This window comes from Phoxinus phoxinus, assembly GCF_949152265.1.
Source record: "Phoxinus phoxinus genome assembly, chromosome: 14".
Classification (NCBI taxonomy): domain Eukaryota; kingdom Metazoa; phylum Chordata; class Actinopteri; order Cypriniformes; family Leuciscidae; genus Phoxinus; species Phoxinus phoxinus.
Genome location: NC_136889.1, coordinates 8,554,892 through 8,572,263, shown reverse-complemented (window position 1 = coordinate 8,572,263; position 17,372 = coordinate 8,554,892). Strand labels below are relative to the sequence as shown.

Below are 17,372 nucleotides of genomic sequence, written 5' to 3'. Positions count from 1 at the left end.
AAATATAAGATCACAAAAAAGTATATATTCAACTTAATTTACTATTAATTATTTATATTACATTCACTAGAAAGGCATGACAGAAACAGAAACGTGATTGATACAGATGACTGGAGGTCTGTACAAGAAATATACCGTAAATAATACGCAGAGTTTTAAGGTTGTGTCTGAAATTATATTTCAAACCACATTTGACATCTTGGATCCACAAATTGAAGACCGATGAGCAGACGTTTCTCTATAGACGTTCTTCAGCGACTCTGAAGAATCTGTTTTGGTCTTATTATAGTGCATATTGATACTCATACTAATCATACTGACTCCTCACTCAGGCTTCCTTCACTATCAGAGACATTCAGCAGTTCCACCACTTCATCTTCATCGGTGTCCTTCTCTTCCTCTTCCTCCCTGGATGTCTGCAGCTCCAGGTAGCCTTTGGCGGGAAGGTTAGCGCCCCTGCTCCACAGCCCAGGGTCGGCCTTGTTCTTATCAGCCTGGGCCGTGGAGGTTTGATCATCCCAAATTGAAGCTTGCGTGGTGCTGTCAGCTTGGTCTCCTGAATCAGTGCTTTGAATACCAGCATAGGGAGCCACTGCAACTGTAGACTTACTGGAGCATAACCCCATGAGTTCTCGCTCGGTGTCGCTTTCTATACGAAAATACTCCTTCCGCATTAAGACTCCTCTTTGGATAGGAAAGCAGCTAATCTTGCACTCACTTCTCATTGTAATCCAGAAAAAAAAGGTTATTGGGAACCTATTTTAGTATTTCCCTCTCCCAGCTGGTTTGAACAGAAGTCTTTGTCTTAACACTTCTACAGGATCTGGAGAGCTCTTGACTTCACGTTCCAACAGCCTGCCAGCAGAAACATATGAAGAATGGCTAAAAACAGTCAAAATCTTTTATTATGTTATAAACAACAGACAAACACAAAGAGCAGAGCTAGACAGTAACTTTCTGTCTCCATAACCAGTCTGACAAAAGTCATAATAGCTAATCAGAACAACAATCAGAACAACTCTACTTTCTTTCACAGGAATTCCAATAGTTTTGCCATTTTAATCTCACGGGATATTAGCGCTACTCACTCCCGAAGTATGAAACTATTTGTTTTAAAGTGAACTGGACATCCATTTTTTTTTAGTGCAGATGTAAAAAGTGATCAATTGACTTAACTTGAAATTAAGTAATAAACTTCATGCGTAATTGAATTTTTTTTTTAACTTTCACTTTTAAAGGGATAGTTCACTCACCCTCAAGTTGTTCCCAACCTGCATGCGTTTCTTTCTTACATTTAGTCATTTAGCAGACGCTTTTATCCAAAGCGACTTACAACTGAGGACTACAGCAAGCGAGTCGTCGTGAACACAACAGTTTTAATATTTTGAAGAATGCTGGTAACCTAACAGTTGACGGTAGCCATTAACTTCTATAGTGTAGGCAGGCAGGACTTTATGTTTATCCAACCAATGGCAGATGGTGGAGAAAACTTTGTAACAGTTATGTTACAAACTTCCCACCTTAAAATGTATATTTTTTCCTGTGAAAGTGCTGTTAAAGGGTAACTGTCGCCAAAATTGAACCTAAGCTGTTTTTGATAATCTGCCCGAGTCAAACATTCATGTAAACGCATAATTAGAATGGTAACGCCACTTTTAAGATTGACCGTATTTTCATTTTAGCTCAAAATGCCTTTTGAATGGGAGTGGGGGCGCAACAATGATAGCATCAAAATAGCTATTTTTAAAACACCAAGGAGGCTCGACATAATATGAAACTGAGCTTGAAATATCACCAGGGGCTCTACACATGAACTCGAGCATTTACAACATTGTTTGTGTACACAAAGTTTACTACAAAGAAAGGATTACGGTGGCTGGAATTTTGTCAGTCAAAAATAGTCGATCTCCGAATGCAACGTAATGAACTGACTCCATGAGGAAATGTCATGAACTTGTAATAGCATAATAGCACTTAAAATTTATATGGAAACAAGCTTTAGGAGGTTTCCATCTTTACTCTCCTCATGTTACGTTGAAATCGGAGATCGACTACTTTTGACTGACAAAATTCCAGCCACCACCGGAAACATGCTGCGTCCCAATCCCAATTCGCCTACTCATACCAAGCCCTAAAAGTATGTACTCTTTTTGTGAAGAAAAAATACACACTTTTGAGTGTGTAGCAAAAGATATTATAGATATTATACAGAGACTAGATGCCCTATTAGCCACTGGGCACTGAGAAATACAGCTGCCATCTTAAACCGGTCGTAGCTAACGTACTAAGTTTCGTTGCGTAGCAGCAGTTAGATTCCAGAGCACTGTGGAGCATTTTCCTGTTCTAATCGGCGGACCATCGCTTTTCACAAGTAAGTTCTAACATAACCGTACTATTGGCTGCATTTTGTGAATTGAATATTACCAGATAATTGAGAAGGAGCGAGGATCTTTGATATTACTGTACTGAAATCGTAGCCAGCTAATGTTGTTAGCTAGGCTATGCTTAAGTTACTGCACCAGCTGTGTTCATCCGGCATGGAGAGGTAATAATTACAAGAGCTTCTCGGTTATCAGATACAAGCATTTAACGGCCCTGTAGTAGGCTATAATATTTGTGTTTGCGCCATAGACTGTAAAAAGGTTTGCGCACGTGATATCAGGAAGCAATGTAATGCACATGACAGCGATGCGCAAATCGAGTGTGTGTGTTTGTGTGTGTTTGTGTGTCACAAATCATTAATAAAATATCTTACTTTACTGCAACTATCTGTTTCTGCTTCTTTATCATATTTATAGTGTGTGATTTATAAAATACCTTATATCCTACATCACATAGGCCTATTTTGATTTTGGACGTCTGGTCATAAATATCTTATATCAGAATATTATATTACTGTTAAGCCTACTATGAATATTAAAATACGCCGAACCATGTGTCCTGTATAGCTTCATAAATGACCTTTACAGCAAAAAAAAAAAAAAAAAAAAAAACGCGAGAAAATCAGTTCGGTATTCAGTGAGGTATGATTAATTAAATGCGCTGACAGCTGGCATACAGATTACACTGAGTGGAGCGGGTGACCGGTCTAAGATGGCGGCCCCACGGCTCGACCGCGCCACATCCGGGCGTCTATCTATGGGCGTTGTGCTGTTAAGCCGTTAGCCGTTAGAGTTGGTGAGTGCGCATCGATCTTTGGAACACTCATTTCATTTCAACATTTCAACTTCTACGATTTGAGATGTACTAATTCTATTTTCGAATACTATTTAGGACAGAGTATGCGAATTGGGACGCACCATAACTGATAAAGTGAGTGATACAAATTTATTTTGTTTGTTCGTTGTTGTTTTTTTACTTATTTGGATTTATCAGTCCACAAGTGATCAGGTTTTTGGAGGCAGACTGTTTGATTATTATTAGACAGTTTGAAAATTACTAATGTATAACAAATGGTTAGAAATCGCATAGAGTTTTAAGTTTAATAATGTTTCAAAAAAAAAAATTGAGAACGGTAGTGTGTTGATTGTTTAATAGCTGTTTATTGCATTATGTTAACAACCATTATAAAATCTATTACTATTTTTACAACTTTTTTTTAGGTAAATCTTTTTTGGGGGGAGGGTGGATATAATTTTATCACATTAAATATTGCTTACATATATATACACGCATATATATATATAATATATATATATATATATATATATATTATTGTTCACATGCAAATAAAGAGGAAAGCTGGTTAAAAGTAAATTAGTTCAAAAGTCCCTTTTTATGGACATTCTCATAATGATGCTGATAAATGTACCAAGAGATTCAAAAGATTTAACCATTTGCCATTGGGTAAAATTGTGTTTGTGGGCATGAAGACTAATAGTAACCATGCAGCATGAAAGGGATTTCCCCCTCTATGGAATTTTTACTCCATTTGTATTCAGGAGCTTAAAAGCTGAAGCACTGAAAACACATCAATCAGATCAATTTAAAACGTGTTCACGACAACTCAACGTAGAGATATGGATACCAATGTATGCTTCGTATTTCTGCTGGCCATTGGTCTTTCTGCTCAGATGCCAGTTCGTTCTGCTAAGTCAGAGTTCCAGATTGACTTCGAAGATTTGGTGGGAAAAGTAAAACTGGAGGACGGTAAAGGAACACTTTTGGTGAGTAGCCTACAACAATTCATGCTACTACAAACCTGACTCTTTTGAAGACGTTTAAAAATCACACATTTCTAAATGTTCAAATTAGTCTGACATTCTTCATTTCATTTACAGGACTGCACAGAAAATTGCGATGATGTAAAGGTACGTACTCGCAACCCGTTTTCGATCTAACGTTACTTGATTCAGAGCTTTTGGAGTGAGCGCTGGGCTCCAGAAAGTGCACAGCTTGAAACATATAGACGTTAATACACTGGGACTCATACATGCTGTTGAACCACAGACTAATGCTTATCAGAATAACATGAGATACCATCACAGTTGCGCACTGTTCAAACTTCCTTTCCATTTGCATGATCTGTATACATCTGTATACACTGAAATCCTTTTGCCACCAAAAGAAGAAATTTAGTTTTGACACAGCAGGTCTTCTCATTATTATTTCTCATCCTGCTGCTGCTGCTAGACTTTTTAAAGATTTTGCTTTAGACAGACAATACTTTAGACAACAAGTCTGCTTTAATAACAGTGGATTATTTTTCTCATCCAGGAAACAGCATGCAAATGTGTCCACTTCGACCATTGTATGGTAAGAGATGTTTATTTTACATCACGCTGAACCACAATCAGTCAGGTGATGCGTGTCATTTATTAATGAATCAATTTTCCTTGTGCTTTATTTAGGCTGCCTCATTACTAAATTGTGCTTAAACCATCTTTCCATTTTTTAGAACAGCACAGTTCTCAACTGCATTTCAACTGGCCTTCAAAGGTTCAACTTGGTCTCTTCAGAAGATGTCCTCTTGAGACTGGTATGTTTGCCTTACATTACATCAAATTATTATTATTTGTTTGCCTAATATTACAGAAAATTAAGCTTAAGCCGTTATGATTTAACTGACATGTTAACTGACATGAATAATGTGCAACAGAAAAAAACACATTGTCTTCAATCCACCTAATATATTTAAAAGTGAAGTTTACTTAACCTGTGTTGGGACTACATGAATAATTTGGTTGAGAGAACTAATTGGGCAGTGGGTCTGCGGTTCCCTGCATGCTTTGCAAGGGACTGAAATATGAGAGTAAATTTAGTTGTTGTTTTTTCATTTAAGGGAAATATATGTTTACTATTCAGTTATGTTGGATATTTAGAAGAGTTTCTGTAGTGTTTTGGGATTTTGTGGGCAGCTGTGACAGTTAAGCTGTGAGATGTGTTGCTTCATTTAGTGAGTAATAACAATACTATGTCAGTACCAGTCTTCAAATTATGTTGGCCCTCTTGTGGTAAAAAAAAAAAAAAAAAACTACATTAATTTTGCGGAATAACATTGTTTTGGTTGTGATTCGGCTCTGCGTGACTGTGGATGAATATGCTTCTTTCCAACTTAAAGGATAATTCCGGTATTTAACACTTTGAGGCTATTTTGTAGTTTGTTTTGGATGAACAAGAGTGGTGGACAAAGAAATTTTGACAATAGTTCCCGTCTCGACTTTTTGACTATTTTAGAATTGCCCATGACCGCTTTAGAATGGGAGTCTATGGCCATGCACAAACATGTCCTTAAAACAACCCTTAACGTTCGTTTTCAAAACTGAGTGGTTAGTGGTGTTCGTTGATGATTAAAAACAAATATATCGGCGCAATGTATGATTTCAATCCGTTTATTTTTCTATAGTGGAAATATTTTTTCAGATACCTCACAACCGCATATAAACTTCCGCTCGATATTTGAGTCTGAAGCGTTGGCACCATAGACAGTATATAAGAGGTTGGCACACTCCGAGCGAAAAAGACTACAACCAAATGTAAACACCCCCCTTTCCGTTTCCGGTAGCGCCGTAATATCAACGAGCAATGAGTCCTCCAACGGAGATCAATGGGATTTTACAAAATGCCAAATAAAACACGACAGAAACTGTATTTCGCTACGCTACTTGCTTTGGAACATCAACGAACACCACTAACCACTCGGTGAGTTGCACAGTTTTGAAAACTAACGTTAAGGGTTGTTTTAAGGACATGTTTGTGCATGGCCATAGACTCCCATTCTAAAACGGTCATGGGCAATTCTAAAATAGTCAAAAAGTCGAGACAGGAACCATTGTCAATTTTTTTGTCCACCACTCTTGTTCATCCAAAACAAACTACAAAATACACTCAAAGTGTTCTTTAATCACCTGTTGAGTAATAAAAAAACGTCTCTGCGGCGCTTTTACAACATTTCAAATCCCTCAGTTCTCCATCTCCGAAAAGCCAAGCCAATGTTCATTCTTGTTTTATAACGAGCTCTGTCGCGCCTCTCTTTACGCGAGCAGACTCTCCTCTCCTCTAAATGGGTGATTCCTTGGAGGTTGGAGATTTAGCTGCTCCATGTAAACCTTTCTCGCTTGTTGTGAGACTATAACCTACTAACCTAACCTGTGAGACACTCCCACTCCATAGCAGCTGGAGCAACTTTTCTCTATTTAAGGAAATGACCCTTAAAAACACTTAGGCTATACAAAATATAAACGTGTAATAAACTTACCATAGTGAATCAGCGTAAGACATATTAGAAGGATTGATGATGTAAATCTGTAATGTAAATTTATTTAGTTAATTTTTAACAAAAACGGTTATATAGTAAAGTCTTTTTTTTTAGTTTGACAAATGTTATTAAGGTAATTTATACAGTACATTAATTTAATTTAGTTAATTAATCCTTAAATTATTTATTTTTATTTTTCAAATGAGGAATCGCAATGAAGAAAATAAAGTCTGTTTTCATCATCTGAATTAGATATGCATTTGTGGTTGCATTTTCATTGTAACTTCAACAGAGTCTTGTACTTTATCCATTTAGACTGAGATTCCTGACCTGCATAATATAATACAAGCAGACCAACACCAATGGCACACACTGGTGTCTCCTAGACGCTTCCTCGAATACATCCAAGAAGAATATCAAAAATTTAATATGAAAAAAAATTACCGGTATGTTTGATTTGTGACATGATTTAAAATGTGTGTTTGTTTAATTTATGAATTATTTATGTATTGATTTACTTATATGAATGTTTCTAACTGTCAAGATTTTAATTATTTTTGTTTAACTTATTAATTATTTGTATATTTATACATTTATTTATTCTTGTCAGTATGAATGTTTAACTGTCAAATATAGAGGTTATAATTATTTTTGTTTAATTTATTAATTATTTGTATATTTATACATTTATTTATTCTTGTCAGTATGAATGTTTCTGACTGTCAAATATAGATTTGATAATTGTTTGTTTAATTTATGACTTATTTATGTTTATTTATTTATTTATTCTTGTCAGTATGAATGTTTCTAAATCTCAAATATAGAGATTAGCCTACACAATAAAGTCCACTTTGAACAAATCCTCTGATGTTTGTGTTAAAATTCAGCAAATAATGGTATCTCATTACAAAACTGTTAAAGAATACATTAGGCCAATGTGTTAAATGCTCTTCGAGTTGAATTGAAATCAATTAAAGGCAGTGTATTGTCTTGTCAGCACATATAGGCTACATGACCATTCCTTTGTATTCTGATGCTCCACAAATATATAAATATAATATACTTGAATCTAAGATGTCCGAAAATCACTATTGTCCACTGGCTTCCTTGTCATGTTAAGGTTGTTGCCATATTAATAAAACTATTTGATATGTAGCCTAGCCAATTTGACATGGTGTACGAACTGCTGCTGGAACTGAACAATATTATAATATTCATATCGAATAATTGCTCTTAAAACAAAACCTTTCTCCATGCACTAATTCAAATACATATGACCATAATTTCTCCTATATGTGAAAACCGGTTTCCAAATACACTTTTCCACCACTAGAGGGCAGCAGCGGACAGACAAACAGAAACTCCAAACACAAGTCGTGTTCAAATTTGAGAAAATAACAGCAACCGCTATAGTTATTTGTGGTTAGACAAATATGAGAGGACAATGATTAATGTGAGAGTTTGGACATTGTAACAGAACATAGCTACATATATTTAAATGATATATTGATTAAATATTTAAGTTAGGCCTGTATATTAAAATATATTTATATAGAATTAATTAACATTGAAATATAATTACATAAAAATACATTAATGTAATATATTAAATAAATATTAAATTATATATTAGGCCACACTATAACAAATGATAAAACAAAAGAATATTGTTTTGTAATATATAATTTGTATTTAGTCCACCCGCATGAATGTAATTTTGGCTGTCCAAAATCTTTTCAAATAGTAGGTACATCTCTCGCTTGCATAAGAGTTGCATGTTTGTATGTCCCATAGTGGTCAAGTTCTTCAGTTCTTTTCTTTCTTTTTGTGGAGGTGCTGTGAATCTGAGTGTCTTGCTTCACTTGAAATCAGGGGATGGGATAGAGAAAGTGAGAGCTGCCTTTAGGGTTCCTTTTGGTGAAAGGTTGAAGTCTGTCTCCCATCCTCCCATCTCTCTCTCTCTCTCTCTCTCTCTCTCTCTCTCTCTCTCTCTCTCTCTCTCTCTCTCTCTCTCTCTCTCTCTCTCTCTCTCTCTCTCTCTCTCTCTCTCTCTCTCTCTCTCTCTCTCTCTCTCTCTCTCTCTCTCTCTCTCTCTCTCTCTCTCTCTCATCCTCCCATCTCTCATCCTCCCATCTCTCTCTCTCTCTCTCTCTCTCAGCATGGTAGTTTTTAATTCTGTGTTTGTGCAGATGGCTGGTTGCCCCATTAGCATTCATTACAGATTCCTTGAGCACTTAATTATGGAACAAGAGAGAAGAGTGGCAGACGGAAACATTGAGGAGTCTCTCTCTCTCTTTCCCTGTCACTTCATTGCACCTTTAGGTCCGTGTATGGCACAGAAAAGATCCATGAAAATGGTTTTCAGAATGCCAAAATACCATATTCTTGATGTGCATTGGGGAATTATATAGGGTAGATATAAAATATGAAAGTATAATTTGTGTGACATTTAGTGCAAATTATGATCCACTGCTCATTTTATGCCATGGACACAGCTCTGTCAGAAAGGTTGAGCATAGACTAAAATGCTTAGAGATTTTGTAACCGATTAAAAAATTCAGCATTTCACATCTCAAGGATAATTAACAGACACATTAACACTTGAGTAATTGTTATGAACAGAGATCTGAATGCTTAATTTCAGATATTGAGAATATCTTTAAGTCATTACTCATGTTTTATCAACCCGGTCACATACGTCTATGTAGCACGCAGTTTTATACGCGAAAATGAGTTTTTACTTGTAGTAGTGGTGTGGGGTGCGTGTGTATTATACGTTTGGTTAGGATTAGTGGTGTGGGGTGCGTGTGTATTACACGCACGCGATGAAGTGCGTATCATATGCACGTAAAAATTCATTTTCGCGTATAAATTGCACGATAAACAATGCGTGCTATAGAGACGCATTTTCATGAGGTCAGGCTGGTTTTGTGGCTATGGATGCAGGCAAAATGTTTATAACTTCTGCAACAGAGTTCCATTGCCACTCATCCAATCAAAACACTAAATGCCAAGGACACTTGAAAGTAGGCCTAGGCTACTGGACGTTTTAATTAAGTGTCATTTAAAGACTCAAATAAACAAGTGGTCTGTCTGGACCACAGGACATATGAATCATAGGAAAGGCAGATATGTGCAAATGCTTAAGTTGTGTTTTGATGGGGGGGAAACAATATTTACAAAGACCAATTTAGAAGATAGTTTTGCTTTATTTGCCATATAGCCTACTAAATATGCTTATTGTTTGTCAGTTATGATGTGCATAAAAAAAAATTTCGACGTTCAATTAGTGTTCATTTTAAATGCTATTTATTGAATGATCTTGGCACAACAACTAATAATAACATTTGAACAATAAACAAAACGAGCTTTAATCCTTTGATAGTGCAAAGAGGTCCATCTTAAAGCATGACTGTGCGCATTCACGGGGTTTTGCCTTCTAAATAGGCGCTCAACATGTTGTTCTGCCCACTGTAATGATTTTCTAATGCGCACTGGAGTTAACGAGCCAGTCAAACATTTAGCCTAATCATTACCTTTAAAAACACAACATGAAACGGTCGCTGAACAGCCACTCAAGTCCCTAAATATACATGGGCCTGTAAATTAATAGCGAGTCAGAAGTTTGTGAGCTATAATGCCGCTTGAAGGCTTCTTCCCAATGTTTGCACATGCAACTCTTGTCAAACCCTGAGCTGAGACGGAATATTTTCAATAATTTACCCACTCAGTCGCATAAACCTCATAATGCCGTGTTGTATGCCAGTCCGCTGCCCGCGGGTGAGGGTCCGGGAACAGGTGCAGGCGGCTCGGCCTGACAGGAGATCTTATCGGTGTGCAGTTTTGGAAACACGCAGTGACCAAGTTAATAGGTTACTGCGTAAACGGGTCAACGATTTCACATTTCAATCGACAGGCACTGGTTAAAGACTAAAAACGATGATGACTGTGATAGCCTACAGTTTGTATAGACGAATTTTCTTGGTCAGTAATGTCCGCGTCATTGTGCAGAGCTGATTCTATTTTCTTTCTTTCTTTTGTGCTTTATTCTATAGCTCTAATAAAATTATAGCTTTAAAATAGTAATGATAATAATTATTGTTATTAGCTTAGTATATTTATAGTATTAAAAGTAGTTTTAATTATGATAGTTATATTTATTATAATAATCTTCCAACGGCATGTAATTATTATTATTATTATTATTATTATTATTAGGCAGTTAGCCCAGTAGCCTAAATTAAAAAAATTTTGATTCCGAAATGATCTAATTTATCATCTAGATAATTGTGTAAGTTAGGCCTATTAAAGGTGGATGAATGATAATAAATCAAATTCATTGCCAGGCATATTTGTCAGAGAACTAAACAAATGCATTTGGTCCACTACTCAACTCTGTAGACGCCAACATTATTAAGATTAAAAATTTAGTACAGCAGGGATGTGGATTCTGGGTTTATTACTCAATTGAAAAACTCTTACATTTGTATCATAGAAATGTTCTTGTGTTTTTTGTGGCGAAAAAAAAAAAGCATTCAAAGCAACAGAAAAATCCACGTTTTTATATTGTAGCTATGGATTACGCCACAGAATCGTCGCTGTAATTATGAATAGGCCTAATTGGAAAAAAAATAAAGATGGGCCTTTTTATGTTGGCCCCCAATATATCTATATATTTAAATGAGTTAAATGAAGAAAAGTTCAAAAGCAAACACTTTGCTATAGCCTCCTTTTAACGAAAGGCTGAAATGAACTGCAGATTGTAGTCTACCCCCTAAAGGCTTGCGTAGCCCATAGTTGGAAGTGCGACAAGGGAAATAGTTTTTGATGATCTACTAGCGTAGGAACTGACCTGTTGGAGGCAGCCCCATTGAAGTGAATGATCAAACTAATAGAGTTCATTATCTGACCCAAATGAACATAGGACCCGCCCACCGCCCGAGCTCAATGCGCCAAGGGCTTTCATCCAATGAGTGGCAGTCTCACACGACACTGTGACTGTGTGGCGTCCCTCAAATCCAAATCCATGGGTCTCGAGCTTCTATTCTCACTTTTTCTTTCATGATTTATGGACACTCGTGGATCGATGGATTACACAGCAATTGGCAAAAGTAGGGAACATTAAAGTGTTTTATATTTAGTTTATGTCTGACTTAAATACTGCTGCTGATAGAGTTGTGAAAGGACGTAAAGGCGAACCTCATCTGTTGGACTGTACTGGTACCGTCAGGGACAATGTTCTCGGCAACGGGGAAGCGCTGTTTTACCATTGAGTCTTTGGTGGCGAAGGAAAACCCCTTAACACCAGAAGACCCCATTCGCCCTACCGCGCTAAGCTACTCGACGCCTGCTGACAGTTTTCTTAACGGGTATCAAAGCCCCGCGGGCCGCGCGCTCTATCCAAACCCTGAACTGGTGTTTTCGGAGACTGTGAACCACGCACCTCTGAGCATGCACCCACACCCGCTCGGCAGCACACACCTGCAGCACCCGCACTTCTTTGGCACGCAGCATCGTGAGCCACTCAATTTCTACCCGTGGGTCTTAAGGAACAGGTTTTTTGGCCATCGGTTTCAAGGTAAGAATCTAACTCAACCACGCATTAAGAGATATTAAACAACTTTTTCACCTAAATAAAAATAATAAAATAGCCTATGCATAATTTTTACACGTACATAGGATACGTGTTCAATAATAGAATAGGTAAAATACAATGCTGTGCACCGGTGCGTGTGTCTCTGAACTTTTCTTGAAATAGGCTATTCTCATAAATGCCCCCCGCGGCAACAGGCTATTACCACTGTGGAGCGGGATAACACTGATAGATGGAGTTTGTATTGGAAGGTAATTCCAGTTAAGCTGCAAATGAAAATCACAAATGATATGCTTACAGCTTCGGCCATGCCCTGAGGCGATACTTAAAGAGGGACACATAGATTTAGACAAAGCTGTCCACGCACAAAAGCTCAATGTCATATCTCCCAAAATGAATGCATTATGTTCGTATAAGCTTATAATAGCAGCATGAACAGCTCTGATAACAGTTATTGCTTGATATTGAATTCAGAATTTCCACCAGTTTCATGTTGTCAGCTGCCTATACGGCAAAATGAGAGATGTTTAAATATAATATAGTCAGTCTTAATGTCGTTTGTGAGTTATTTTTTAACGTAATATTTGGCTGCCTCTATTTTAGTGTATAATATGACCTTTAATTGTTTTATAGCCTACTTTATTGGTTGACTTTCTTAATTATTGTTATTTTGTAATATTAGCTTAGGCTACTATTGCACGCAATCGCCTTCTAATCACTGTCTTTGCAACGAGAGATAATGACAGATGATGAATCTGCTCTGATGAACTCGTTACATCTCATTATTATCACTATTTAATTTCTATAGGTCATTCGATAAATTGTCCTCTTCTGGTGTTCAAGCTGTTGTCCAAAGACGATGAAAGTAAACGAATGTAGCCTATATGAATTGAATTAATATGCCACAAAACGCGTATATAAAGGTCAAATAGCCTACTTATTAAGCTAACAGTGTTAATAATTTAGCAAACTGTGATGACCTTTAAAGAAGAATCTAATTTATGAGGGTAAGTGCATAAAAAAGTCTATATGGCTGTTCTTAAATTAATTCCTTTTAAACAACACTTGTTCGTGAAACCTTTTTAATTGAGAACATTTAAAATCGACAGACTACATTTTTATACTCCATCATAAGGTCGCAAAGCTATGCGTAATGAGTGTTAAACTCATTACATGGCCATTCATTATAAAATGTGCTGGCCAATTTGTTGCAAAGCTATTTAACTAATGCTTACATTATTTGGACTTTATATTTTATAGACACATATATACAAATATAGAAAAATATTTTATTATATTTTATTATTTCCAGCTGTAGCAAACTGTCCGCCAATTACGGTGATTTTATAAAAAATAAATAAGTCAGTTATAAATAAATCGTTTAGGCCTATTCAGTTATGTAGTCAATCATTTAGACGTTTCTTACAGAATTAGGCTACTTCCAAAAATCAGGCTAAAATAGCAGGAATATAGCTAAAATTAAAAAAAGTTTAAAAACAAGTTGGAATGGCATAATGTTTATACAAACAGTAGTATTCAAATGTTCTAAAATTATAACGAATAAACTATTCATATTATTAAATCAATTATAGCCCAAATAATATAGGCATTAAAGCAGGGTAGTCTACATTTTTGACACGTTTTGATAAAGTCGATAGTTGGTGTTAACATCATGGTCAATAGTTTTCGTCTTGGGTTTAATTAACATTAGCTACTTCAAGTTGTCCCGTGCTGCAGCTTCAATCACTGACCTAGTCTACTCTCAAAAAGAATCACATTGCTATAATCAAGTTGTCTTTTATTGATTGGTATTGTTATAATTTCAGGGAACGACGTCTCACAGGACACGCTGTTACTACACGGACCTTTCGCGAGGAAGCCCAAGCGGATCCGCACCGCGTTCTCGCCCTCTCAGCTCCTGCGCCTGGAGCGCGCCTTCGAGAAGAACCATTATGTAGTCGGAGCCGAACGGAAACAGCTCGCTAACAGCCTCAGCCTGTCTGAGACTCAGGTAAACATGAGGAAACGCATGCTATCACACACAACAACAACAAAACATGCTGTTCCCATGCTCATATAAAATATATTAAAACACTTAAATGGTATTTTGTAGCCGCTTAAAATAGAGAAATTGCCCCGTGGAACTAACCACCGGTATTTCACAAGAAGCCAAATTACAGACAAAAAGTAGGGTATTGCAAATTAAAAATTATTGGAGCAGTAGAACTACATTCGTTTAAAAATATATAATAAATATGTTTAAACAGTAGGCTAAATGTTGTGCAATAGGAAACTGGGGACTATGCTATTAATGAGACACTTCTTTATTTTGAATGATTAATGTTGTACTGACAAGCTGTTGCTGTTGGCCTACATGATAATGTAAACAACACTTGGGCTGCTTGCTAAATCCAGAAACGGGCCAGAATCCCCGAGTCTGAAAGGACGCTGGCTGGCCATGTGTCAGTTGTTTGCGGCGCTCTGACTGTGATATCATTTTATTTTAGGCCAAGACTTCATGAGAGATGAGTAGCTATTAGTTGCTTTGCACAGATGCCACTATAGGAATAAACCCATTCACCCTGATCCGTTAAAACAAGGATGTAAAGCTGATTTTTAAAACGTTATTTTAAATGCCAGAAGAAAATATATTTGATTTGTTGAGTTTTACATTTCCAAAAATCCAAACGGTGGCTAAGTAAATGTTTTCTTCAATGTTCGTTTACATTCGCCATATGGCTGCGAACTCGTCAATGGCATGATTTGAAGCATCGCAACATAGCCTATTTTAATTTACAAAATCTAGGTCTGACGCTGGGAATCATGTTCTCTTGCTGCTTTTTTATACTTTTTTTGTGTGGTGGAGTTTTATTACAAAAAACGAATCTAAAAGCTTGACATGGAGTCTATTCACACATCTCAGGAGAGAGTCAATTTTGGTAAAACACTGGCCATAGCCACGTGGCGTTTGTTAATTGTTTTATTAATTGATAGGCTCCTATGTTTTATGGAAAGCGATTCAGGATTCAGTCAGCATCTTGCGAATTTATTCAATGTATAGCGCGCATGAGACCACTTCATAAATAAAATCAAAATTATGGTAGGCCTAAACTATTTATATTTTTCCACTTCTGCGCGGTTGTTTTCAGCATGTGTTCCTTATGACAGTAGGCTATATTAATATCTTGTCGTGTGAAATGTTGTTGCAAAAATAAACCTTTTTAATTAGAAGTAAATGTCTACTTTATATTTTGAAAATCTGTTAGTGGATGTAATTAAATTAAAATGTAGTAAAATATATAGGCCTATGTTTTATATGGCATTATCTGAAGAAACGTATTCGTCTGTTTGGATTTCTTCTGATACACAACACAGTTCTGAAACCAGTGTAAAGAAATTACATAGTAACATGACATGACATAACATGAATTAATTCAGTCTAATCTCGTCATGGACTGCGTAAAACACTAAATGCGTTGAACTTTCTTGTCACTCACAGTCTGTCGCCGTTTACCATTATGACGGGTAAACTGTCAACTGTGTAATGTATAGCCATACTCACCAAAACTTTTATGGCACTGATGTCCTGTCTTGTGCTTCCATCAGGTGAAGGTGTGGTTTCAGAACCGCAGGACCAAGTATAAGCGACAGAAGCTGGAGGAAGAGGGCCCGGAGTGCACACAGAAGAAGAAGGGAAGCCACCACATTAACCGCTGGAGGATTGCCACCAAACAGAACGGATCTGAGGACATAGATGTCATGTCTGATGCCTAAGACCAACCTAAACACTGCCCAAATGAACACACAAGACCAAGAAAAGCACTATTTATTTAATGTTATTAGTCATGGCATTTCAGATTCTAAACCTAACTGCAAAGGACCTGACCACGTGAGTGGGAAATGTGAGTTATGGATGAATTAAACCAGTCAGCAAGTAATCTTAACCCAGGACTGAACACTATAGTTGTTTAACATACCTCTGCTGGAATTATCTAATCTTTGAGACATGCCTCACCTGTAAGAAGAAATCATTTTATGGGCTGTCTTTCTTTCACTTATTTTATTTTTTTAATTGTATTTAAAACTAACAATTAAGTTAATTTTCACAAGTTAATATTTTTAATTCTGAATATTTTGTTGTTTCTGCGCATAGTCAATTAGTAAATTTAGTTTTAATGGATCTTTTTTATTAAGTTCAAAAGTATGTTGCCTAACATCCAAAATTTATTCAAACAAAAAAAGTTTGAAATGCTTTAAGAAATGCTAATGAAATTGGTGGCAGTTTGTAATAATTATTTTAAATGCAACTAGCCTGAAATAAAGTGATGTGAGGAATCAGTTTACCAGCCAGTTTTAACATGAGCCATCCTGTACCCACAGCATAGAGGCAAGGGTGTGTGTGTCTGTGTAAATAATGGTCTCTGTATCTAAAGAAGTGTAGGAATTTATGTTAGAGCGTGTGTGTGTGTGTGTGTGTGTGTGTGTGTGTGTGTGTGTGTGTGTGTGTGTACGAGTAATTTGCGTGCTGTCATTCAGTAGGCCTACTGGTAAATACAGGCTGATGTATGCAGGTCCTTGATCATTCTACTGGAGTCATAAACAAATGAATGTTTGCCAATTTACACATTAGCTTCTTTATAGTGTTCATTCACCTATACTTTTCAAGATAAACATGATAAAAAATGTCCATAATGAATAAAGATGTTTCAGAGACAAACCTCATTTGTAGCTCACACCTTATTGTTCTAAAAAAAAAATTTTTTTTTTTGAACTTCACTGATTGTAAGTTTTATAACTTGAGAAAAACTGTTTACTCTTAAAATGTTTGCACATACACACACTCAGACAAAGGGATAACGCCTGCCGGCAATTTTCCTCTCATCTCACCCTGCTAACTTCCTGTCAAAAGACACAGAGGAAGATTGTGTTAAACGAACCCGCAGGTGACCTTTCACCTCAACATCTGACCCTGAGCCTGCAGAGTGAGCAAGGGTTGTGAGAGTGAAATGCAGAGACTGATGACACCCGAGTATCACTGTCAAGTTCGACAAGAGCCAATTGAGATGGGGTGGAAAAGATTGT

The 17,372-nt window shown here is 36.6% G+C and overlaps 2 protein-coding genes across 2 annotated transcripts; both read left to right on the top strand.

Annotated features, from left to right (window-relative positions):
* The first annotated feature begins 2,307 nt into the window (after positions 1-2,307).
* LOC307010263 (uncharacterized protein) lies at positions 2,308-7,551 on the top strand. The gene is made up of 8 exons (XM_079634794.1): positions 2,308-2,371; positions 3,050-3,177; positions 3,274-3,312; positions 4,074-4,166; positions 4,281-4,310; positions 4,717-4,755; positions 4,898-4,978; positions 7,013-7,551. Exons 4-8 carry the CDS (start codon positions 4,074-4,076, stop codon positions 7,151-7,153), a joined length of 384 nt encoding a protein of 127 aa, XP_079490920.1. The 5' UTR covers positions 2,308-2,371; positions 3,050-3,177; positions 3,274-3,312; the 3' UTR covers positions 7,154-7,551.
* Positions 7,552-11,646: 4,095 nt separating this feature from the next.
* emx1 (empty spiracles homeobox 1) lies at positions 11,647-17,004 on the top strand. The gene is made up of 3 exons (XM_079634793.1): positions 11,647-12,275; positions 14,117-14,301; positions 15,897-17,004. The coding sequence occupies exons 1-3, from the start codon at positions 11,933-11,935 to the stop codon at positions 16,062-16,064; spliced, it is 696 nt and encodes a 231-aa protein (XP_079490919.1). The 5' UTR covers positions 11,647-11,932; the 3' UTR covers positions 16,065-17,004.
* Positions 17,005-17,372: the final 368 nt, after the last annotated feature.